Consider the following 25,575-nt stretch of genomic DNA (forward strand, 5'->3'; position numbering starts at 1 on the left):
AATCCCTTCTCTCTATCAGGAAGAGGTGGGCCTTGAATCAGTGGTCTCCCAGATAAGTGTCAGTTTCAGGGGAACAGCAGTTGTATTGTCCCCCCACAAGTGCTCAGTCAGGGCCCACCTGCCACCTGTCCCTGGTCAGGATCCTTGTCCCACTACCTTCTTACCAGGAGACTTTAAGGCTAAATAGCTATCTGCCTTCCCCTGTGATATCTCCAGTCTGTCGAACTGCCACAGCCAGTGTTTTGCTTTCTCTCCGAGGGCTCTGAATGATGCATTGGCAGTTACCAGCCATCTCTTTCTAAGCAAGTACCTTTAATCTGAATGCAAAAGTATTACAGAGAAACTACAATAAAAATAATAAACAGATTGAAACCCACACAAAACATAGCAGGAGTCACCCATCACTCTTATTGGGCCCTAGCAGACCAACGTCTTTCCAACCCTTCTGCAACCATTGGGGACCCTGTAGGACAGAAGGTCCTGTCCATTTTCTGGACCAGAAAGAAGGCCCTGAATCAGTTTAAATGCAGCCTTTTTAAGCTAATAGCTTTTTGTTTGGTTTCCTCATCTCTGGAAATCCAGCTCGAACCATATATGCAATCACCTCCGGTGGTGGCATCTCTCTGGAGGTGTTTACAATGTGCATGATTCTCCTTACCCATGCCCCATTCACCGAAGGACCTTCAGTAACCCTTCCCCATGGAGTAGAATGCAATGTCCATACAATCCCTGCCCCGCCGTGAAACATAAACGTAATGACATATATTTCCTCAGAGATATTGCATGTGATTGTACTATCTGTCATGGTGAGCAACCCGGTCGCTGGGCTAACATTTATGAGGCAAGGCTGCTGCTAGGTGTGGACTTAGGTGTCCTCAGAGCACACCTAGAACATCAGAGCAAGATAGGGGTGGAGGAAACCCATGTTGTCCCTAGGCCGTGTAACACACTGGGCCTCTAGGCTCTTGGACATCTACCGTGCAGCAACGAGCATGTCCAGAGGCAGAAATACAGGTACCTGGGAAACTTTTACTGCAAATATTTAGGTGTTAAGTAACGTAAGGCAGTTACAGGGTTCGGTGGCAGCTGAGCAGGGGGTTTCTGAATACCAGTGATGCCTAAGTCTGGGAATTAGGCACCTAAAGTAGCTGTTAAGCGTCTACGTCCCTTTGTGAATCTAGCTCAAGTGCCTAACTCCCATGATATTGGGAGTTAGGCAGCTAAATACCTTTATATATCTGGCCCTAGGTGCCTAAATCTATTTCAATGTTGATTTGGGCCCTCCTTCCCTTCTACTCCTTGAAAATCGCAGCCTTAAGACCTTCGGATGGTGGATTGAGAGATGGATATCCTTTCCAGGACATCACAGCACCAAGGTCATCTACTGATGGATTGTTTTCTGTTTTCTCATTTTGTTTAAATGGCAACATAATGTATGTGTATGAGGCTCACTTTGGATCTTAAGGAGTCTGTTGTACTAATTTAAATGGAATAAATGGGCCGAAGGTGTTAACATAACTCAGTCACTGTCCAATATTAAACATGTTAAATAAGGTTTGATATACAGAGACCTCAGCTTGCTCAGTGCCATGGCAAACACGCCATTAAAAACCCCTTTGACCTTTTATGAAAGGTACAGGAAAGGAGGAGAAACAGTTAAAGTATTTGAAATATAATGTATTAAATAAAATATTAATTGAAACATCATTCCTTGTTCCCTTTCCCTTGAGCTGGAGAGAGCTTTTAGAAGGAAAAAAAAACACCTTATTTGACAGTCTTCGAGGTGGTATCAAAGATGGCAATAACTGTCCATAGGCTTGCAACCATGATGGACAAACTCATTCCAGTAGCCATTTTCCCCCAAAGTTTCTTTTTTGAAGCACCCCAAAAGGGAGTGATGGGTGGAATACCCCATCCTTTCATTGTTTTTCTACCAATCAGGCCTCATTTCTGACATACCAATTTTGTTTCATACCACACTTTTTTGGTTTACCGGGGATAGTCTTAAAACAGTCGCTGAGTTTCAACAGGAGGTCTTTTTCTTTGGGCTAATTCAGTTTTTCTGATTCCTTATTATACCTTTTCCCATCAACCTTTCCCAATTGTTGTTGGAGGTTATTGTGACATCGTTTGATCTTTCACATACTTTTTACAGTTGAGCTCACAATTAGGATAAATTTGTAGGTCTAATTATTACAACAGGTCCCATGTTCAACTCTGAAATGAGCCCAACTTTAAAAGGCTGGGATTTTCAAAGGCATTTAAGAGAGTTAGGTACCTGGATGGAATTGAGCATCTAATTTCCTTAAATTCCTTTGCAAATCCCTAGGCAATTGTTATTCTTATGTTTTCCTCCAGAGCATTTGGAATTTTCCACATTCCTGTAGAGAGAGACAGCACTAGAAATGACTATAAATATTTATGCTGGAACTTTTAAAGTAGTCTATGGAAGACAGGTATCCCACTACCACTGAATTTCAAAGGATTTCAGCACCTAACTCCCATAGGCACCTTTGAAAATCCCAGTCTTCGGTTATGGTAATATCCAAAATTATTCATTGTCCAAACACAGAAGGATGTGCAATGTACAAAACCAAGGCAGACCAAGAGGGACAGTCAGGGATGTAAACAACAAGTAGTGGGCTTGAGTCAGCTTTCACACATGATGGTGTAAACAAGCAGAAGTGCAGTATGGCCAATGGACTTGATTCTCCTCTCCTTTAAAGAATTTTAAATCCAGAGCAACACAGTTTTAGTCAAAAGTCCTGATTTCTCCTCTCCTTTACCTGGAGTAACTTTACTGAAGTCAATGGGCCTATTTATCATTTACTTTTCCAGGCAGGACAACACAACCACAACTTGTATGTTTGTAGTTTGACATGCGGTGACATTAGTGCTTTTCCATGTGTGTGATATGTAGGTGTATTTGTGTTTTGACTTTTGTGGATATTGTTTAGTGTTTGTGGTTGGTGGGCATGTGTTTGTGTTGTCTGTATTTCTGCTTTCGCTTTTGTGCATATGTGTGCGCGTGTGCTGGGTTTTGTGAGCTTGCTTTTCATTTTGTTTTTGTTTGTTTGTTTGTTTGTTTGTTTGTTTGATGTGTGTGTGTGTTTAGAGTTTGTATTTGGTGTGTGCCTGAGACTTCTGTGTAGCTCAAAAGCTTGTCTCTTTCACCAGCAGAACTTGGTCCAATAAAAGATATGACCCCACCCACCTTGTTTCATTGCATTTAGCTGTGTGTTTTGTTTTCTCTTTCTTTTGTTTTTATGTTTGTGCTTGGTTTCATTTGGTTCCTTTATTTTGCTTTATGTGTCTTTGTGTGTTTGATTGTGGTTTTGCTTTCTGTTTATATTATATGTTTGCTTTGGTTAGTGTTTGTGTTTCTCTCAGGTTTTATGCTTTCCTCTTCTATTGGGGTTTGGAGGATCTTTATGTGCTGGTATTTGGTTGTGTTTGTTTTGTGTACTGTGTGTTTGGTATGGATGTGTATTCCTGTGCTTCTTTGTGCTACCTGGCTCTGTTTTTCAACTGGGAAAACATAATAATGTACGCGGCTAATATTTGTTTATTTATATTCTTTTTTATTTAGCAAACCTGGAAAAATAGGAAGGTGCACATGCATATTATCAACATCATCATCATCAACATCATCTTCATCATTGCAAATCCCCAAAAGACATGGCCTCCTTGCAGATCAAGCACCTCCCAGATCCTTCTCTGGCTATGTCCATAAGGTGGTGTGGCTGGGTAGTTAGTTCATGTCAGTCATTGGCAACGTTATCTTGCCTCCAAAGCTTTGGTGATCATGCAGTTGTCAGCCATGTAGAAGCATTCCTTAGTAAACATTTTCATAATTATTTTTCTTCCATCCTAACAATATGCAATTTATAGATTCATAGATTCCAAGGCCAGAAGGGACCATTGTAACCCTCCAGTCTGACCTCCTGGATAACACAGGCCAGAGAACTGCATCAAAATAATTCCTAGAGCAGAACTTTTAAAGAAAAAAAAACATTGAAAATTGTCAATAATGGAGAATCCACCATAATCCTTAGTAAGTTGTTCCCAGGGCCGTCCTTAGGCATAGGCAACATAGGCAGCTGCGTAGGGCACCTGAAAATTTGGGGCACCACTGGGTCTTAGTGTCCAACCTCTTGTTTTCCTGTCCCTGTTCTGACCCTTCCTGCAGGCTCCCACAGATGGCTGCTCTAGCCTGGTGAGTCTTCCTTGGGAGGGAATCTAATAGTTAAAAGTGAAAAAACCTCCAGCCTGCCAGACCTATTAGCACAACATTGAAACTGTTAAAGAGATATTCAAGGGGTAATAAAGCCATTTAACAGGCATTTGCCAACCCCAAGGTATATACTGACAGGTTTCAGAGTGGTAGTCCTGTTAGTCTGTATCAGCAAAAACAAGGACGAGTCCTTGTGTCACCTCAAAGACTAACAAATTATTTGGGCATAAGCTTTTGTGGACTAGAACCCATTTCATCAGATGTCCACGAAAGCTTATGCCCAATAAATTTTTATACCGTCAGTTTCTGACTTTACTGACAAAAACAGTTGTGCATTAATGTAATATTTACACAGAACATGTCAGTCTACAGGACCTTAGTTTAAAATTTGCTTTAAAAATATTTCATTAGTGAGCTGGTGAAGATTATAAAATCACATTTCTAAAAAATGCTTGCATAGAGGTTTAGATGCACAATCATCTTTAGCCTTAAATGATCTTCACACAGAGTTTTTTAAATAAATCCTTCAAAAGACCTCCCTTATCTAAAATACACATTTTAATTACTATAGTTAAAAAAAAAAGTGCTTCCAAGTCTTCCTGTCCTTTCTGTCCATCCCTTCACCACCTCTCCCCCCACTCCCCACTGAAGAGAGGCCTTAAAGGGACAACAGTCCTTCCCTTCCAGATAGCTGGACAAAGAGTTCCCTTTCTTTACTTCTGACTATCCGACAAACTAGTTTTAAAAGAACCCTCCAGCAAAATCAGTACCTTAGTAAGATAAAATCCTTGTTATACCTAAAATCTTTGGAAACATATTTTTTTAAAGTTGGTGAAATTTCATAACCATGTCTCTTGTTATGGAGATCACACAAAGTAAATTACTGTTCCCTTTTTCTAAAAGCAGTGAACATTGTTATGAACACACTAAACCTCTCTGATTAATTTAAAAGAATGTCTTTGTTTCAGTGAGTTAAATATGTGGTAATCTGGAATGCTGGCTTAAGATTTGAGTACATTTAAAATATAAATTCAACTTAGAAATACTGATGAAGAAAATGTAAAACAGAGAAGAGCTGCATCATGTATTCCATTATATGTAATGTTGTATTCAGCAGGACAGCTGACTCACCCTTACTATGAAGTTTTTGCAAATAAATCTCTGACAAACTTCAGGGCATATCAAAAAACCTGTGACTGACATTTTTTATTCCCAAATTTTAGTGCTTTTAATTAGGTACTTTCTTCATGTCCATTCTGCATGAGGGAGAGTGCATGGAAGTCTCTGCTGGGAACTGTGACTCTCCACCACCATGAGGCAGGCTGGGCATCTCATTATCCTTTGCTGTCAAGTCCCTCCTCCCCCTCCCCCACCAGGCTGTGAGCTTGGGCTGCCATCCAGCATAGGGGCACCAGTTTAATAATACTGCGTAGGGCCCCATAAATCCTAAGGACGGCCCTGGTTGTTCCAATGGTTAATTAATCCCACTGTTTAAAATATATACCTTATTTCCATCCTGACTTTGTCTAGCTTCAATTCCAGCCATTGAATGGTGTTAGACCTGTCTCTGTTAGATGGAAGAGCTCATTGTTAAGTATTTGTTCCCCCTGGAGGTACTTAGAGACTTCAATGAAGTCCCCCTTTAACCTTCTCTTTGTTAAGCTACATCAATTGAGCTATAATATACGTACATTTTATAAAGAATCTAAGCTGATGCTGACCAGGATTTTCAATAGGCCTTGGGTTCTCACCAACCTTGACTTTCAATGCAATTTAGACATCTGATTCTTTTAGATCCCCTGGAAAATCTCAGGCACTTTGTTAACTACCCAGATACCTTGGTTAGCTCCTGGAGATACTGATCGGAGCTGCCTAGGTAATTAAGAGTCAATAATAGGTGAAATTCACCCATCTGTAGAAGACTAGCCATGAGAGAGACTGAGGGAGGAAGACCCACATTCTTGCCTCTCAGTGCCAAGAGGATACCCCAGCTGCAGGCAAGATGGGTAACAGCTGCAATGTTGCCTTCTGAGGTCCCCTTTACAAGGTTTGAGCTGGGGTCTACAGCAGACAGCGATTCCAGGCAGTGTTGTATCCCATGGGCAGGAGCGGAGCCAGGGTTTCTGGCACCATAGGCAGAATTTGGGGGGCAGCATTTTGTGCGCTCCCCACAGGACACGCAGGAATTTCCAGTTCCGCTCTCATCATACTGCTGAAGAAGGACCCTCTGCCGAAATGCCCCAGGCGATAGTGGCAGTCATTGAGCTGCTCAATTGCCTGCTGCTGTTTTTCTCGGCATATTGGCAGAAGGTCCTTCTTCAGCGACATGACAAGAGCGGAACTGGAAGTTCCCGTGCACCTCGTGAGGAGCGCACAAAATGCCACCCCCTGAATCCTGGCACCCTAGGCTACCGCCTTGGGTCGCCTAATGGAAGAGCCGTCCCTGACCATGGGACCACTGGGGGAGGCTGTTGTCAGAATCACAGATCATTCAGACTGTGTAAGCTACACCAGGGGCTTCTCAGGCATGTTGAGGTACCTTTGGCAGCTTTGAAAATCTCAATTTAACTGGATAAAGGTGCCTTAAAGGCCAACAGATTCCCAGACTGTCAGGTCTATCAATCAGAACAGAAGTACAATGAAAAATGCTGGGCCAGATCCCCCACTGGTGTAAATCAATATGGCTCCTGGACATCAGTGGGGCCAGATCCCCAGCTGGTGTAAATCAGCATCACTCCATTAGTGTCAATGGGGCCAGATTGCCATCTGTTGAATTCTGAAATGAGTGGAGCTACATCATAGATTAATAGATGGCCTGACTCTATATCAAATGAAGATATGGCACTCTCAGTTATTTATTTATTCATTTATTCACCACTGTGGGAACACTTCAAGGCCACAGCCCATTTGGGCCCTGTTCTCTTACGTGCTGTACAAAGATATAGCACTGTTCCCTTGTAATTGGGAGGCAGAGTCTTTACCAAGTAAAGCTGATGCCTCACAAAGTCAGGACCAATGAGTGAAGAATAGGGCTGGAGAACTATTAGGAGAGGAAGGGTAGCTATTGACTCCAGGGGGGTTACCCAACTTCTAATCTATCCCATGGGATCTCCAACAGGAGTCATTAACTGAGCCATCCATTCCCCATTAACCTATCTGAGACCCAGAAACATTATTTTCTGGTTTACTTTTGCCCCTAATAATTTTTCTGAGGGCCCTTTTGACATCCTGGTTCCTCAGGCAGTAAATGATGGGGTTGAAGAACGGTACTATGACCGTGTAGAGCATGGACACCAACTTATTGGAGTCAAAGGCGTACATGGCCCTGGGCCGGGCATAGGTGAAGAGGGTGGTGGAGTAGAAGATGATCACCACCACCAGATGGGAGGTGCAGGTGGAGAAGGCTTTCCGTCTCCCCTGAGCTGTGGGGATCCCTGCAACAGTGGCCACTATGCAAGCATAAGAGGCCACCACCACAAGAAGTGGCAGTAGGATCATTATCAAGGCCAGGATAAAGTCCACCCTCTCCGCCAATGACATGTCGGTGCAGGCCAGATTTAGCAGAGGTGAGATGTCACAGAAAAAGTGATTGATGACTGAGCCACAGAAGGTCAAGTGGGAAATGAAGATGACCTTGAGCATGGAGCTGGTGAAGCCACTCACCCATGACCCAGCAACCAAGCAGAAGCAGAGCCCATGGGTCATGATGGCCGAGTAGTGCAAGGGGATACAGATGGCCACATAGCGGTCATAGGCCATGACAGCAAGAAGGACGCACTCGGTGAAGGCCAGAGCGATGAAAAAGTAGAGCTGGGCCATGCATCCCAAGAAGGAAATGTGCTGGCTTCCTTTCAGTAAGTCGAGCAGCATCTTAGGCACTGTGACGGTGATGTACCAGATCTCCAGGAAAGAGAGGCTGCTTAGAAAGAAGTACATAGGCTTGTGGAGCGGGTAGCTCACCTGGACCGTCACAATAATAACTACATTCTCCAGGAGCGTCAGCATGAGATGAGGAGGAAGATGAGGAAGAGTAGGATCTGCACCTCCTTCAAGGCAGTGGGGAACCCCAGGAGGATGAATTCCTGGACACTGCTCTGGTTTTCCTTCTTCATCTCCACATTTGAGAAAAACCTGGAGATACAATAATAAAACCAACATTCAGTGATTGCCTAGAGCCATAGACTCCAAGGCCAGAAGGGTCCTCTGGGATCATCCGATCTGACCTCCTGTATAACACAGGCCAGAGAACGAAAATAATTCATAGAATAAGTGTAGCACGGCAAATCATAAAGGAAGAGAAGAATTATAGAAAGGTGCTCTTAGTAATATGCTAACTGTATGTCTACACTGCAGTTAGACCACCGTGGCTGGCCCATGCTAGCTGACTTGGGCTAAGGGACTCAGGCAAAGGGGCTGTTTAATTGCAGTGTAGACATTCATGCAATCCAATCTCTGGGATCCTCCCACCTCACAGGTTACTAGAGCCTGGGCTCCAGACCAAACCCAAATGTCTACACCGTAATTAAACAACCTCTTGGCCTGAACCCTGTAAGCTCAAGTCAGCTGGCATGGGCCAGCCACGTGTTTTTAATTGCAGTGTGTCCATAACCTCTGACTCAGGTAGTCTAGGTTCTCGTCTTGGCTCTGGCTTTGATAGAAACCTGCAGGAACAATGAGTTGGGTTTTTAAAGGAATTTAGGCACCCAGCTACTTCGTGCACTATTAATAATAGTCATACTTAGCTCCTTTAAAATAACATTCAGCTAAAGATCTCAAAGAGCATTACAAAGGGAGTTAAAAGCAAGACAAGAAGCTACCAGAGAAGTTGCCCATTGGGAGCTATGAATTCAATAGCTTGCTAGCCCATAGAGCATTTTCAACAAAGCATGTTCCAAAGGAGTTAAGTCTAGAGAAGAGAAGGCTGAAGGGATGAGGGCAGACATGAAAACAGTCTGAATAAACAGACAGTTCAAAGGGTGTTTGATGAGAGTTAGGGCTCTGTGTCTGTCAGGGCGGTCATGGAAGTCACGGTTCCGTGACTCCTGCGGGGGCCAGAGTGGCTGATCCTAGGAATGCCCAAGGAGCTGGCTCTGGGGCCAGCTACTGAACTGGCCCCAGGTACAGACACACCAGCTGCTATTCCTGCCTCTGGCCAGCGGTTCCTGGCTGGCCAGATGGAGCAACCGCAGCCCGCACCGCCTGGCAGCAGTCCCCGGTCAGCTGACTGGAACGTCCATGGCCGGAGCCATCCAGCGGCAGCCACCCACACACACCCAGTGCTCCTCCCATTTAAACACAGGTATCTGGACCCTGAATTTTTGTTTATTGCCCATGACCTGTCTACGACTTTTACTAAAAATACTCGTGACTAAATCATAGCCTTAGTTACAGTTTTAAGTACTAGATTTTATAATGGGCTCTTCATTCTAGCAGAGAAAGGTGTAGCACGATCCCATGGCTGGAAGTTGAAGCTAGACACATTCAGACTGGAAATAAGGTGCACGTTTTTAATAGTGAGGCTGATTACCCATTGGAACAATTTACTTAGGGTTGTGGTGGATCTTCCAACACTGACAACTTTAAAATCAAGACTTGATGTTTCTTCTTTGTTTTAAGATCTGCTCTAGTTCAAAGTGAGGTAAATTTAGGGAAGTCCGATGCAGGACTTCAGACTAGATGAAAACATTGGTCCCTCATGGCCTTAGAATCTATAATGTGATGGCTTTAGTCAGTGGCATGAAACCTGACACTCCCTAGACAACTTGGGGTCAGAGGGATCTGATGTCTAGGGGTGGGATGGGGACAAAGTAGAAGTAAGAATCCTGGTTTTACTCCTGGATCAGATAGAGACTTGCTAGATGGTATAGAGCTATTGTCTATCAGACACCGTCGGGGTAAACTGTCACCCAGGTGGGTTTAGTGCTTTGAGATCTACCAAGTAGCCCCACTGAATATAGCAGCCTAAGGCACCATACCAAAATCTGCTAGTGCCTCCTATGAAATGACACAGGAAGCAGCGCATTGCCATCCTGAGCGGCAACTCACCAGGGTCTGGCAGGGAGGGGCTTAATGAGAGGTCCTTAAATATCAGGAATGACATTTGCTGACATGTTGCTGACTGGAAAATGTAATGTAAGGGAGAATTTTACATACACTGGAAACTGGATTATTTTTACCCTGCATTAAATATCTTACTGTGCTGAGCATTTACATAGCACTTTGGGACCAGATTCCTAGTGGGTGTAAATTACTGTTGTTCCAAATTCGCCCCAAGTCACAAACAGGTGAGGTTCTGTCCTTTGATCCATGCACCTCAAAGTAGATACAAGCAGATACCATTATCCTAAATTTAAGATAGGGAAACCGAGGCACTGAGAGCGTGGTGAACTGACTTGTTTGTCATCACACATAGAGATAGTCAGTGGAAGAGCCAGAAATACAACCCAAGTGTCCTGACATGACTTAACCACTGGACTGTGCACATTTATAAGAACAGATATGGAGATAAAATCAGTAAACCTTACCCCCATGAGTAGTCCTGACTCACATGAGTGACTTCAAATAGGCTTCAGAAAGAAAGAAAGAAAAAGAAAGATATGTGAATAAGTGTTGCATGATTCTACCAATTAGCAACTCATTGTTATGACCTTCATGTCCATCTTCTGGACCATTTGGCCATTTAACAATCTTGGAACAACTCCTCATCTAAGCAAGCATTCAGCTACTCTTCAGCCTCACGTTACAGGATGAACTCTACACTTGTAAGGGCATTTCGGTGCCCGGCTCCTGTAAAGTCACCCACAAGCGGATATGTCTGTATCGCTCTTTTCAGTGTCCTCTCCCAAACATAGTCTCCTCATAGCAGAGAGATCTGGATTGAGATTTTCACAGGGGGCTAAGGGAGTTAGGTGCCTAACACCTATTGAATTGCAGCGGAAGCCTTGTGCCTAACTCCCTTAGGCTCCTGTGAAAATCCCAGCCCTATATATAAATTAAGAAGGAACTCACCTCAGATAGGCAATCTGGATCCTGGCCATTTTGTATTGCCCACACTCTATAATTCCAAGAGTAGTTGTCTGGTAAAAAGAAAGGAGCTGCTATTAAACTCAGACGCTTCATTTGCAGCCCACCTTAAAAGTTGTTATCACCTGATGCAGACCTCTGAGAGGTGTGTTTGTGTCTGTGGGTGTGACTCCTGCTCCCTACTGGACGAAATGAGACCTGCTTCCAGTATATGTGTCTTTATATTCTCAGCCCAGCTAATGCAACTCTCAGAAACTGCCATCATAATTTTTACCAGAGAGACATGATAGAAAGCCATCAACAGGAGCCTGGGAATCAGATACCTCTGGGTCCTAATCTGATGCTGAATTCCTCTGTTATCTTGGGCAAGTCTCTTAACCCCACGTGCCTCAGTTTCCCCATCCATAAATTACGCATTCTGACACTGGCTGAGCTCCCAAACAGGGCTGCTGTATGGATAGATTGATCTCCAAAAGTGCAACATGTTAGTGTAAGAAATTGACCCCAAGCACCAAAGCCAGGGGCAAGATATAAGGCTGGGATTTTTAAGGATTTTAGGGGAGTTAGGTGCTCAAATCCCTTCACATTTCAAGAGGAACTGGACACCTAACTCCTTTAGGAGCCATTTGAAAATCTCAGCCTTAGCTCCTACCTGGAAGAGCCGTGGAGAGATGCAAGAGGCACTGAGTTGGGATGTCACTGTGCTAGGAGTGGAACATAAGCTGCACCATCCAGGCCATACCTGAGCCGGTGCTTCCGTGTACTGCAAATGAAACCAGTTCAGACATAGGAAATTTGCTGTCTCCAACAGAGCACTTTCACTGAAGATCTTCATTGATTTACTCCCCACGCTCACACATAAAAATGTATCCACTCTGTCGGCTTCCTCGGTGACCCATGAGGACAGGTCCACAGACAAAGCCCTGGCTGAATGCTTTGTATCTGCAGTCAGCAGATGCCTGGTCTGTGGGGAAAAGATACCTGAGATGATTAGGTCTATGTGCTAATTAGAAGTTCCAGGCTAAGCAAGAGGGGGTGTGAAGAAACCTTGCAGAATTTCCCGGAGTGCTGGCAGATTCTGGGAGTGTGGATGAGATTTTCCAAAGTACCTCAGGGCCTCCCAGAGTGTGGGAGGGGGCAAGTGGGGCAATTTGCCCTAGGCCCCGGGCCCTGCAGGGCCCCCCCCAAGAGTATAGTATTCTATAGTACTGCAACTTTTTTTATGGAAGAGGCCCCCAAAATTGCTTTGCCCCAGGCCCCCTGAATCCTCTGGGTGGCCCTGAAGTGCCTAAGGGAGTGAGGGAAGTAGTGCACCTGAGACACATGGCTCCTGGTGCAAGGCCTTATACCCCACCCCCTCTTGCTCAAATCTGGGCCTGAAGTCATACTTTGGCCCAGAGTAAGGTTCTGAGCAAAGGGGGCTGAGCAAAGGGGGCCTGACAGGGCAGCTTGCAGAGGGCAAGATTGTCACCACAAGCCTGGAGCAAGGGAGTGTGTTGTGGCTGCACTGCCCCCAAAGCACCCCAGACTGGCACTTGGAGATCTGGACCCTAGTTCCCATTGGTTCCACATGGGAGATAATTTCCATCTGATACAGTTGAGTGCCCCCTCTGCACTATCTCAGGTTTGGGGTCGGAGTTGTGTGGAAGCAAGATTTTGTCCAATCCTCTTTCTGCCTGCCCACAAACTGGTCCCCTTCTCCCCCCTACCCCTCACTCATCCATTGCAAGCAACATTACAAAATGTAGAGTTGGGTTAAAAAAAATAAACAAAACTCCCCCTCCCCCCCCAAAAAAAAAAATTCTATTTGGGTCGATCAAAACATTTTAGAAATTTCTGTGGATTTCAGCAAATTGTTTTTGTTGACTCCTTCCCCACCCCAAATAAACCAAAAAAATCTAAATATTTCATTTTGACTTTCTCTTAACAAAAAGTTTCAACACTTTGAGTTGAAATGACCTTTTGTTTCAAAATTCTCTTTCATTTCATTTTTAAAATAAATTGGATTTTTTTTTTAAAGCTCAGACTGGAACTGAAATGTTTCATTTACAAGCAACACAAAAAACAATCGACTTTTGATATGCCAAAAAATATTTTGGGGTCAAGCCTAAACAATTTCATTTTCCAGTTTTTCTGACCTTCCAGAAAACTGAAAAATCCCTTATTTGCCCAGGTCTGGTGAAAGGCCCATGCGAGAGATACAGAGCCAGAAAGCTGCCATCTGATCCAGACTGAAGTACCATGCAAGGTGCATGAAGGAATCAGATTTGCCCAGCAAAGCCCACTATTCTGGAGAGTCAGGTGTCCTGGCTTGTCTTTAGAGCTATGGGCCTTGACAAGTCACCTTCACCCTTTCTGTGATTCTATTTCCCCTAAGGGGACCAGAAGTCCAAATTTTATAGGGACAGTCTTGATATTCAGGGCTTTGTCTTATATAAGCACCTATTACCCCTACCCCCTATCCTGATTTTTCACACTTGCCATCTGGTCACTCTAGCTTCCCCTGTCACCCTTTGTCTATTAAATATACCCGTGTCTGGGCCTTATATTAGGACAGAACCCACCAGTCTTTGACTGTAAAGACGTGGGACTCTGACCTCTGAGTTAGAGGAATGGGCGTGATAGATTGCATAGTATTCCCCCTGGGCTGCTCTCAGTCCACCCCTCATGCCACAACTCCCGGCTGGGCTGTGGGGCTCAGTTCAGCACACCAGCCCTTGGGTTCTATGGACCAGCCCCTCCATAACCAGCTCCCACTTCCCAGCTCCCCCTGCCATACCTGAATGGCTCCCCTGACAACTACCTTCCCTGCTATGGCCTGCTCTTTACCTATCCTCCCTGCTGACTCAACATCTCACAACCTCCCCGGTGCCCCTGTCATAAACAGATAGCTAAGGCTTAATGTTCTTTTACCTGGAAAAGAGTAACCTGAAACACCTGACCAGAGGACCAATCAGGAAACAAGACTTATTCAAATCTGGGTGGAGGGAAGTTTGTGTGTGTGTCCTTTGTCCTTGTCTTGTGCCTGTACTCTCTCGGCTATGAGAGGGATTTTTTCTGTCTCCTGCCTTTCTAATCTTCTGTTTCCCAGTTGTAAATACAAAGAGATTTTTTTTTTGTATTTACATGTGTGTAGTTGCCGGAGTGTTTTGAATTGTGTTCTTTTTGAATAAGGCTGTTTATTCATATTTCTTTTAAGCAATTGACCCTGTATTTGTCACCCGAATACAGAGAGACCATTTTTATGTACTTTTTCTTTCTTTTTATATAAATCTTTCTTTTTAAGACCTGTTGGAGTTTTTCTTTAGTGGGGGACTGCAGGGAATTGAGTCTGTAGCTCACCAGGGAATTGGTGGGAGGAAAGCCTCTGTGTGTTAGAGCCTGACTTTGCATACCCTCTGGGTGAAGAGGGAATTACTTCTGTTTCCAGGACTGGAAATAGGGAGGGTGGAGTCCCTCTGTTTAGATTCAGGGAGCTTGCTTCTGTCTATCTCTCTAGAAACACCTGGAGGGGGGAAGGGAAATGGTTTATTCCCCTTTGTTGTGAGACTCAAGGAATTTGGGTCTTGGGGTCCCCAGGGAAGGTTGTTGGGGGGACCAGAGTGCCCCAAAACACTCTAATTTTTTGGGTGCTGGCAGCTTTACCAGGTCCAAGCTAGTAACTAAGCTTGAAGGTTTTCATGCTAACCCCCATATTTTGGACGCTAAGGTCCAAATCTGGGAAATATGTTATGACATGGTGGCAGCCGTTGTGGGAAAGATACAATCCAGAAGCCAGTAGAAATATTATTTTCTTTTTCTCTGCTAGGGCTTTTAAGCAAAGAGAAACAGTTTGGTTTTAAAAGGAACAAGAGAGAATTTTTTTTTCTGCTCTCTCTTGCAGTTTTTGGCTTGCATATTAAGCAAGGAACCATTAAGCTGTGACAAAAGGGTCTTTTGTGACACAATAGCACTCCCATTGTGAGACAAGTATCCAGCAATACACATGCAAATACAGTGGTTTTTCTGGTTTACTTTACATTTAAAAAATTAGCTAGAGGAAGAAAGGGAAAAAGGCATTGTTGCTAGGCAGACCCCAGGAGGCAACAGAGAAGCTGAAGTTCAGACAATAAACACCAGAGGGCGCCTCAGCACAAGAAAGCAAAAAACATGAGTTCCAAGGAAAGCCTAAGGCAGGAGCGAGCACGGCAACAAGTCATAGACAAAGAAAATGAACATAAGAGACTGATAGAACTAATTAATGCAAAACTAGCCAAGGAAGAGGCAGCCCACAAAAGAAAACAACAAGAAGAAGAGGCAGCCCACCACAGAAAACTACAAGAAGAAGAGGTGGCCCACCGCCGAAAAATGGAAAAACAACAAAAAGAAAGTGAAGAGAAACAAAAACAGAGAAAACATAAACTGGACTTAGCGCAAGCTGGGCTGCATGATCCAGCCAATCCTAACAAACCTTCGCCAATTATGCTTCCACATTCCCAAAAAAATTTCCTACCTACAAGGCAGGTGATGACACTGAGGCCTTCTTAGAAAATTTTGAAAGAGCCTGTCTTGGGTACAGCATCCCTGAAGACCAGTACATGGTAGAATTGAGGCCACAGCTCAGTGGACCTTTAGCAGAGGTGGCAGCTGAAATGCCTAAGGAGCAAATGAACGACTATAAACTTTTTTAAACCAAGGCCAGATTAAGAATGGGGATAACCCCAGATGATGCCCGTCGGCTTTTCAGAACCCAAAAGTGGAAACCAGATGTGTCATTTCCCAAGCACGCCTACTAAGCTGGGAAAAGTTATGAGGCCTGGATATCAGGACACAATGTTAAATACTTGGAAGAACTGCACCTCCTCATACAAATGGAGCAGTTCTTGGATGGTGTTCCTGAGGACATGACACGGTACATACAAGATGGAAAACCCAAAAATCTCACCGAGGCGGGGGAGATTGAAGCCAGATGGATGGAAGTGGCAGAAAGCAAGAAAGCTACTGTCAAGGGGAACGAATACCCCAGAGGGCACACCGACCATAAACCCTACAACCGAGGACAACCAAAAATCCCACCTACAACTCAAGTAAAGCCACAGACACACTATTCATCCACCTCCACAGTCTCCAGTAACCCACCTCGACCCAGTGACCAGTCAGATGGAAAATGCTTTAACCAAGAAACGCTCCCCTAGACAGTGATGTCCTTCAGGGATGAGGGATTTCAGGGTTTGACCCAATAAGAAGGGAATTCTAATTTTAGCCTAATATTATCCCTGCATTTTAATTCCCCTTGTTCCTGATACTGCAGAAGGAAAGGACAAGGATTCACGCCGCTCTTCCTTTATTTTTCAGTATTGGTTCATTTTCCAGCCACAAAAGTAAACCTCACTGTCACATGCACATCTGTCTGCAACCCTTCTTTAAGGGGGGAAGGCGATGTCAGAGGAGATTCTGGCCTAATAAGCTTTTCAAAAGCCTTCAAAGGCTGAATGCTCAAAGGGAATTGATTTCAATAGATGTTAGGAGCTTAAATAGAAGTTAGGAACCTAAGTCCTTTCGAGAATTCAGCCCTGCATGAGTAACTCCTATTTAAATCAATGACTTTTAGGCACCAATCTGTCTTAAACCTCCCGCTAGACACATAAAAATCAGGACCTGTATAAAATTAGCCCTGTTTTCCTCCACAGATCTACTCCCATGTGTGTTTAGAATAGGACTGGTCAGATTTTTTTTTCCCCAGTGGAAAATTTTGACTTGTCACTGAAAAAAGAGAAAACTAAACATTGTGCTCATTTTTGGCTAAAAAAATATTTTTTGTAACCAAAAAAAAAAGGTGTTTTGGCCAAAAATTGTTTTTTTTTTCAGCTGAAAACTGGAACCATTTTGGTTTTCTGTTTTTCAATGAAAAATGGGGAAAAAATGCAAAAAGCAGACATTTTCCATAAACATGTTTTTTTATTTGAAAACCCAGTTGTCTGTCATAAATCATCAATGGAAAATTTTCAACCAGCCTTATTGCTCCTAGTGACTATTGTATTCCTCCTTTTGGCTTTGCCTATCCAATGCAGCTGGTGGAGAATTAAATCAAGTCTTTGGCTGCGTGTCCAACATCATCAGAACTGTTCACCAAGTTCCAAGCATCTGACGAGGGAAGAATTTGAAGATAATGAGTTTGTACAGGTAGAAATGAGGGTAGGATTTGGGAAAGGAGGAGTTATGCAAAGGTCATGAAGATCAGGATTTGAAGGTGATGGGGCTGTGCAGAGGTCACAGAGTGCAGGGATTGAAGAGGATAGGGGCTACACCCAGGTAATTGAAGCTGTAATTTGTCCTACAGAAGCAGTGTTGCTGAGGATTCTGTCTGAGAAGGAAAGAAACCAGCTTGACACTCAGATCCCAGGTGAGTTTGTAGGGCCTGTCTACCCTGTATTACTTTTAATATGAAGGTATGTGATCTGGAGTCATCAGGAGACAATAGAGCAGGCATTTAATCTATTTTGGTAATTATATGGCCCTCATCTCCCTAGTATTTGAGCAGCTCACAACCAGTAAAGGATTCCTTCCTGAGAACAGAAAAATATCCTAATTCACAGATAAGGAGCTAAGGTCAGGATAAAGAAATGTAAAGAAATCTGTTCTGAGATGATGTCCTACCCACATCCCTCTTAACCACCTATGCTGCCTACCTAAGGGAATTATCCACTCAATTGTCTTGTATTTTGGTGCCTAAATCCTTTAGGCCCTTTTGAATTCCCCTCCAAGCATGGATATTCCCAATAACATTTTCAGAGTATTTCATAGTGAGCATTTCTAGCCTAGCCACAGGTGGGCTCTACCTCCAGATTTGGAAGCCAAAATTAAACTTCTCCAAAGTTCAGACATACTGAGATATTGGGTTTGGGTTCAGCCATTATAGATCTCCCATATGGGAAATGTCCTGTATAAAATAATGATGTGGTTTTATTGTAATTATCCCTAGACCAGGAAGGATTTGATTTTTATTGGTGGAGACTGGTGAACGTTGGTTTCATCGTACACAACCAAACCGACGAAAAATATTTCCATCAATAATAATTAAAATTTATACATAGGTAAAGTAAGAGAAATGCTACTTGAGAACGTATTAGATACCAACTTTAAATAATTGTCTGCCCCTCCCCCAAATTTCCTACCACTGAGAAAATTGGGGGGAAAAATGCTTAAAACCCAAAATATCACACAACGGTGAAAATATAAATCAAGGAAAATAGACAAAAATGCTTAAAAATAAACATCAATATTATCCATCAAAATTATAAAAATATAAAAATCATTTTCTGTGGAGATTAATTATCCTATAGAATTGAATCCACACTGAGCTGAAGGAGAGACACCCAACTCCCAACACAATTTTTATTCAGCTATTACTCAAGAAAATTCACTACTTCTGTGGAATCTGCATGAGTACACAATAACTAAAACCCCCTGGATTTGGTCTATTGATTTCTTAGGGCCAGTGAAAAAGTTATCCCTGCAAACCATTTCCAGGGCTTTGTCCAGCTTTATCCCAGGAGACTGGCCTCCCATCTGTTCCCTTGGGGACTTAACTCCATAGTCTATATCCCAATTTCCAAATCTCTTTGATTATTAGACACCAAATATTGGCTGGCATTGGAATACAAGGTCTAATATGCAACCCAAATTCCAGGACCTTCCAACCCATACTGACATTTTTAGACCTCAGTCATTTTATGGTCCCCTGAAGTCAAAGAAGAGATAGGATTTGGATATATTGACTAGAAAGGAGATTCAGTATTGAGGCTTCTGGAGACAGAATGGCAATGTGGTTGCCTCAGGTTTTTGAGCACCCATCTTGTATTGCAAACAGAGACTCCATAACTACCAAATTTATATTCCATCATAAGTGTGCTACGTCTTCCTTCTTGCCTCCACACCTAATTTTCCACCAATAGGGAAATCTCTGTCGACTAAGAGATGGTGACCAGAATAGGAACCTTGTGGACAGCATTCACATCACTGAAAGCTCTCCTCAGAGCTCCCTTCACTTCCTGGTTCCTCAGGCAGTAAATGAAGGAGTTTAGCATGGGGGTGACAATCGTGTACACCACTGAAACCAGTTTGTTCAAGTCAAAAGGGTGGATCCTCTTGGGCCGGGCATGCATGAAGAGGGTAGCTGAGAAGAAGATGACAACCACAGTGAGGTGGGAAGTGCAAGTGGAGAAGGCCTTTCTCTTGCCCTCAGTGGTGGGGATGCGCAAGATGGCGCCGATGATGCCGACATAGGAGACAATGGTGATGGACAGCGGGACCAGAAGGATGAACAAAGCCAGGATGAAGTCCACTATCTCTGCCACTGTCATGTCTGTACAGGCCATGTTCAATAAAGGACTGATATCACAGAAGAAGTGATTGATGACATTGGACCCGCAGAATGACAGCTGGGAAATGAAGATGACCTTCAGCATGGAAGCCAGGAAGCCCACTAGCCAGGACTCCACTGCTAGTTGCAGGCAGAGCTGGTGAGTCATCATGACTGGGTAGCGAAGCGGGTTGCAGATGGCCACATACCGGTCATAGGCCATGACGGCCAGGAGCACGCACTCGGTGCATAGGAGGGAGCTGAAGAAGTAAAGTTGTGTCATGCATCCCACAAAGGAAATGCTCTTGATCTCCAATAGGAAATTAGCCAGCAGTTTTGGGACAGTGACTGAAATGTACCAGGCCTCCAGGAAGGAGAGGTTGCTGAGGAAGAAATACATGGGCTTGTGGAGGTTACTGTTTGTCTTGATCATGGTGATGATGACCACGTTCTCCAGGAGGGTCAGCAAATAAGCCGCCAAGAATACCATGAAGAGAAACACTTGCAGCTCTGGGACAGTTGGGAATCCAATCAGGATGAACTCCTGGAATCTGGTGTCATTCTCCCACTCCATGCTGAGAGGCACAGAATCAAGCAGCAAAGAAATAAAAATGTAGGAGAAAAACAGAAAGAAGAAGAAAAAAGAACAAAGAACATAAGAAATAGAAAGCAATAGTCAGAAGAAGAGGAAAGGTGGAGAAAGAGACAGGAGAGATAAATATGGAAAGGAGAAGTGATGAAAAGAAAAAAAATGAAGAGCAAAAAGACAAAATAAAGTTATATGGTATTGACTACATACAGCATTTCAAAGACACAGACACCCACTTCCTGTGATTCTTCACAGCAGGCCTTTACTTCTATATTTTGTGGATCAAATTTTAAAAGACACAAATAGGAGTTGGGTGCACAAGTCCCTTTGAGTTACAATGTGCCTTCAAAATTCTCTCCCTTCAGCAGCAGACTCTGCACCATAGTTCCGAGGACCCCTCGCCAATGTCTCGCTCTCAGCTATACCACATCTTGATTCAGAAAACTTTGTAGCTCTCCAGAGCTGAATGTTTAATGCAGGAGGTCAGGCTGTGGTTTTAAAGAGCATAATGGAGGTTGGCCCCCAACTCACTGGATGTCCCAGCCTAAATCTGTAGTGAATACTTTGGCCAGCTCATAAACTAATCTACAGTGCCAGAGACCATACTTCAGACCTACAGGAAACAGTGTGGCTTTATGACTCCAGTACAGGGCTGGTGATCTGGGTTCTATTCCTGACCTGCAGGATGACTTTGCTCATGACCCTGCCTCAGTTTTCCCATTTGTAAGATGAGCATAACGATATGGCCCTTGTAAGTAAAGAACTCTGAGCTCCATTGATGACAAATTGGAATTTTAAAGGAACCTAAAGAAGATTGGCATCCAGCTCCCATTGAAGTTTAGTGGCAGTTGGGTACTTAAATACCTTAGGCAAACTTTGAAAGTCCCCACCTGAGCCCAATGTTTTCCACATTTCTAGTTTGCTGATAACTTCATGGGCCTTATTTAGGCCATGAGTTGGTTTGTTTTATGTTTATTTGTCATTTCTTTGTTTCTTTAAAACAAACAAACCATACTTTTTCTGTGTAATCACAGAAAAGCAAGAAAACAGTGGTCCAGATATCCTGCTGGTGTGAACTCATATAGCTTCTTTGACTCCCACAGAGTGATACCAGTTTACAGCCGCTAGGGATCTGGACCAGCAGTCCTTATTGCTGCAATGTGGGGGAGTAGACCTGGAACTTAAGAACAGTGAGAGGAAAATAGACTAATTGATTCACACACACTCAGCTTTGCGCCCGGGACTTCACACCAGCATCAGCATCAGATAGGAGCAATTGGAGCCATTCCAGGATCCAATCTCTGGCTGTTCCCAAGAAATAGACAAAACTCACTGGGGCTTAATCCTCCTATCTTCTAGGCACACTGCTCTGAACCAGCCAACATTTATGTGTGTGCTTAACTTTCAGCATGAGTAATTCCATAGCAGTCAATGAGCTTACATGCTTAACTTCAAAACACTGCTTAAGTGATATTCCGGGTTGGGGCCAGCAGGATCTAGCACCTATACGGAATTCTTTTTATCATTGGTGTTATTGTACTGAAAACAATGACTTTGTTATAATTATGTGCTACAATTTTATAGTGTGTAGGGTCAACACTTCGATGATGATGATGATGATGATATAGAAACTTAAATGCAAAATTAAAATACTGTTTCTGTGACAGTTGATCTAACAAAAACATAAAGAGACAAAAACAGCTATCTATCCCCATACACCCTATCATCTATCTATCTATCTATCTATCTATCTATCTATCTATCTATCTATCTATCTATCTATCTATCTATCTATCTATCTACCTTAACTGTCAAATTGTCTAATATAAAGCAGAAGTGACAAACATTTTAACAACAATTAAGAAATTGTATCAGAACATCTCTCTCTCTCCCCATTTACATTTTTCTGTTCTATTCATGAGTGTCAGAATGCCTTTTCAACATAATTTTAAATGATACTAGTTTAACATTCTTTTCATGGTACAAAAATACTTGTATTTTAAAAAGGAAACAAAAACATACCCAGACTCATATTTACCTTTGATAGATGAGATCTCATTTTCATAAAATAAATATTTTGAAAATTGGCACAAGTAAATCTATAAGCAGTCATAGATTCAGAGGCAACAGTGCATATGCCAGACACACTATGGCCCAATCCTGCAAATTCCTGTGCATAGGATTGGTAACACTATGAAACTTTAGTGCCACAAGCAATGTCATTTACTACAACAGGGATAACAATGAATTAGGGATGTTTCCTCACAGACAGGACTAGAGTAGAGTAACTAGAAGTGAGTAGACACTGAATAAAGAGTTTCTGGCTGTCTGATCTAATCTCTTTCCCACCCCGCAACCATTTCAGTTCTATACACACAATTTTTCTATCATGGTTTTTATAGTGCTGATCTTAAAGCCTAGCTGTTTAGCAATTTTTTAAGTAGTATAATTTCTGCACCAGTCTAAATCCAGATACATGTTTGCAAAAATTCCCAGCACATTATGGTTCAAGAATCTAATAAATCCAGCCACAAGCAAGCCCTCCCAAGAGAAATAATAACGACAACGACAACAGCAGTATTGGTATTTCTAAATTAAACTCACTCTTTATATTTCTCTTTGGCTCATTTTATCTTTCCGTCTAATTAAAGGTATTACCTCACCTTCCTTGTCTGTCTCATATCCCAGGACCAACACGGCTATAACAACACTGCAACCATCTATCTATTTATCTATCTATCTATCTATCCATCTATCACGATGATAGATGAGTGTATTCCCAAAAATCCCTTTAAAATCAACATAATTTCAGTTACATTACAGATGAATGATCTTATCCAAGCAAAGTTCCCAAGTAAGAATAAAAGAAAAGAAAATTCTATTCTTTTACCTTAGCAGCAGATCAACAGCGAGGATCTAGTCACATCCTCGGACTCATTAGCCAAATCTCCTCCCTGCATCCACTCAGGGCCACATTCAAAGGTGATGTAAGCAGGTGCAACTCCACAAACTAAATGCCCTGTTTCTAGCGGTTCTGACTTTGTCCCAGAACAAGAAACAGCAAACTAAATATACTCGTTAACCCCTGAGGTCTAATTGTCCCTCTGAGCTCCCAGTGCTGGGAGCACATGTATGTCATTCATGCTAGTTGAGAGAAATTTGGGGCCCCTTTACATCATGTGCAACGGAACCGCAACCCGTCACATTTCACTTTATTTGCACAGATGTTACAGACATTTCTTTTTGGGAGGGGGCACCTGAGCTCGGATCTGAGTGCAATTGTCCCTCCCCCACCCTCCTTCTCAGCCCTATGTATGTGTAACTGACTAAGGGCTGTATAAGCATTGGCTGAATGGGTCCTGGACATGAAACCTGAATGCAGACAAAGTTGATTCTGTGCTCATGGGTATGTAGTGACCTAGAGCCCATGTAGCCCAACTAAATCAGGGTGCATGTGTCTGGCCTAGGAGAGTAATTGCTGTTATTATTATTACTGTTACTTAAAGGAAGATTTAGGCAGGAAGACGGGTCATCGGGTTAAGACACTGTAGTGGGACTCAAGCAAGCAGCAGTCTATTTCTAATTTTACTACACACTTCCTGTATGAGCTTGGAAAACTCATTCAGGCCAGATTTTGAAAGATACAAAAACAGGTTATTCTTTCCCAAGAAGTCAGACTATATGATCATGATGGTCCCTTCTGGCCTTAACATCTATGAGGTATCTAGCAGGCTTTTCAAAAGTGCCTAAGGAGTTTAGGCATCCAGCTGTCATAAAAATCTATGGGAGTTAGATGCCTAACCTGCTTGCATGGTTGGCAAATCTCACTAGGTGCCTAGCTACAGTTTTAGGTACCTAAATCCCATTAACAGTCTAGCCCGTGTTTATGTTCTCCAACTGGAAAGAGTGGATGATAATACTTAATATTGTCTGTGCATGCTGGGCTTTAAAGGAGCCTAAGGGAGTTAGAAACCAAACTCTCAATGATTATGAATAGAAAATGGTTATCAAACTGCGTTGTAGTTTGGAAAATCCTAGCTAGAGAGGATCTAGGATAATGTCACATTAATCTGAGATAGGCGCTCTCTATGGAGTTATAATAATAAAAGTATCTCCTGCACTGGCATAATCTGCCGGATCAATAATGTGAAAATATCTGGTGAGACACTTGGAAAGCAATGGTTTCTCCAATTTATATAAATGCAATTATAATAATAATCTATGTCTTTATCCATAGATATTTTATGCTGATCTCCTTTCTATCCATCCCCATGCACACATCTATCTTTCTCTCAGTGCACAACACACCTTGCAATAGGCATTCTCACACTATTACATATCGTAATCCTGTATTGAGAAAGAGGGAAGGCTGGTTTGGGGCCCAGATTTTCAAATGTCCACTAAATTGAGTCCCCCTTGGGACCAATTTTCACTGAGTGTCCTTGACATTAGAGGCTGCTGTGCGTGCTCAGCAGCTCTGGACATGAAGTCCAAGTGGTGTCAGGTTGGACAGCTAAGTTTGGTGGAAACTTGTGAATAATTTTGAAAGCACCAAAAGGCAGATGTTTAAAGATAAGTAGGCACTGAGTGGGATTTTTCAAAAGCTCCTGTGCACTTAATACCCATAGATGTTAGGCACCAAGATCCCACTCAGCACCTAAATACCTTTTAAAATATGTCCCTAAGTGACTTAGGTACCTAAGGCCCATTGACATTCTATCACCCTGTTTTGCGGATCTCATTTGGATGTGTCTCAAGATGTCACCACTCATTTGGACACATACCCAAGACAACCTAAAGCTTCAGTAATATACTAGCTATTTTGTGTACCCATGAGCAGTGCCACTCTCCAGTGGCTAATCCAACTAGCAGAAAAGAGCTTTAACTCTGTTTTTTCTCTGCTTGAGTGTTGGAGGACTGACTTCTCAGAGCCAGGGTTCCAGTCCAGTCAGTAAGTACATTTGTCAATCTACATAGTTTTGCACGAGATCAGACTTGATATTCAATATGGTCTCGTCTGACCTTCTGTTATGGTATGAGCCCCCACTCTGAACCTTAGCTTCCAAAAGATGGGGTACCAGCATGAATTCCCCTAAGCTTAATTACCAGCTTAGAACTTGTAGTGCTGCCACCAACCAGGACTTGCAGTGCCTGGTACACTCTGGTCCCCCCCAAAACCTTCCCAGGGGACCCCAAGACCCAGACTCCCTGGATCTTAACAAAAGGAAAGTAAACCGTTTCCCCCCACTGTTGCCTCTCCCAGGCTTCCCCTCCCTGGGTTACCCTGGAAGATCACTGTGATTCAAACTCCTTGAATCTTAAAACAGAGAGGAATTCATCTTCCCCTTCCCTTCTCTCTCCCTCCCAGATTCTCCCTGAGAGAGAGAA

The 25,575-nt window shown here is 43.1% G+C and overlaps 2 protein-coding genes across 2 annotated transcripts; both read right to left on the minus strand.

Annotated features, from left to right (window-relative positions):
- Positions 1-7,381: 7,381 nt before the first annotated feature.
- Positions 7,382-8,346, minus strand: LOC115638110 (olfactory receptor 6P1-like). The gene is given in 2 exon segments (XM_030539691.1): positions 7,382-8,241; positions 8,244-8,346. Coding segments are annotated over 2 exon segments (963 nt in total).
- A 10,860-nt stretch (positions 8,347-19,206) lies between these two features.
- Positions 19,207-20,172, minus strand: LOC115638111 (olfactory receptor 6-like). The gene has a single exon (XM_030539692.1). The coding sequence runs from the start codon at positions 20,170-20,172 to the stop codon at positions 19,207-19,209; it is 966 nt and encodes a 321-aa protein (XP_030395552.1).
- Positions 20,173-25,575: the final 5,403 nt, after the last annotated feature.

This window comes from Gopherus evgoodei, chromosome 21 (assembly GCF_007399415.2).
Source record: "Gopherus evgoodei ecotype Sinaloan lineage chromosome 21, rGopEvg1_v1.p, whole genome shotgun sequence".
Taxonomy (NCBI): Eukaryota; Metazoa; Chordata; order Testudines; family Testudinidae; genus Gopherus; species Gopherus evgoodei.

Excerpts from the sequence above, each read along its gene's own strand:
- LOC115638111 (XM_030539692.1), bottom strand. The coding sequence starts at position 20,172 with ATGGAGTGGGAGAATGACACCAGATTCCAGGAGTTCATCCTGATTGGA.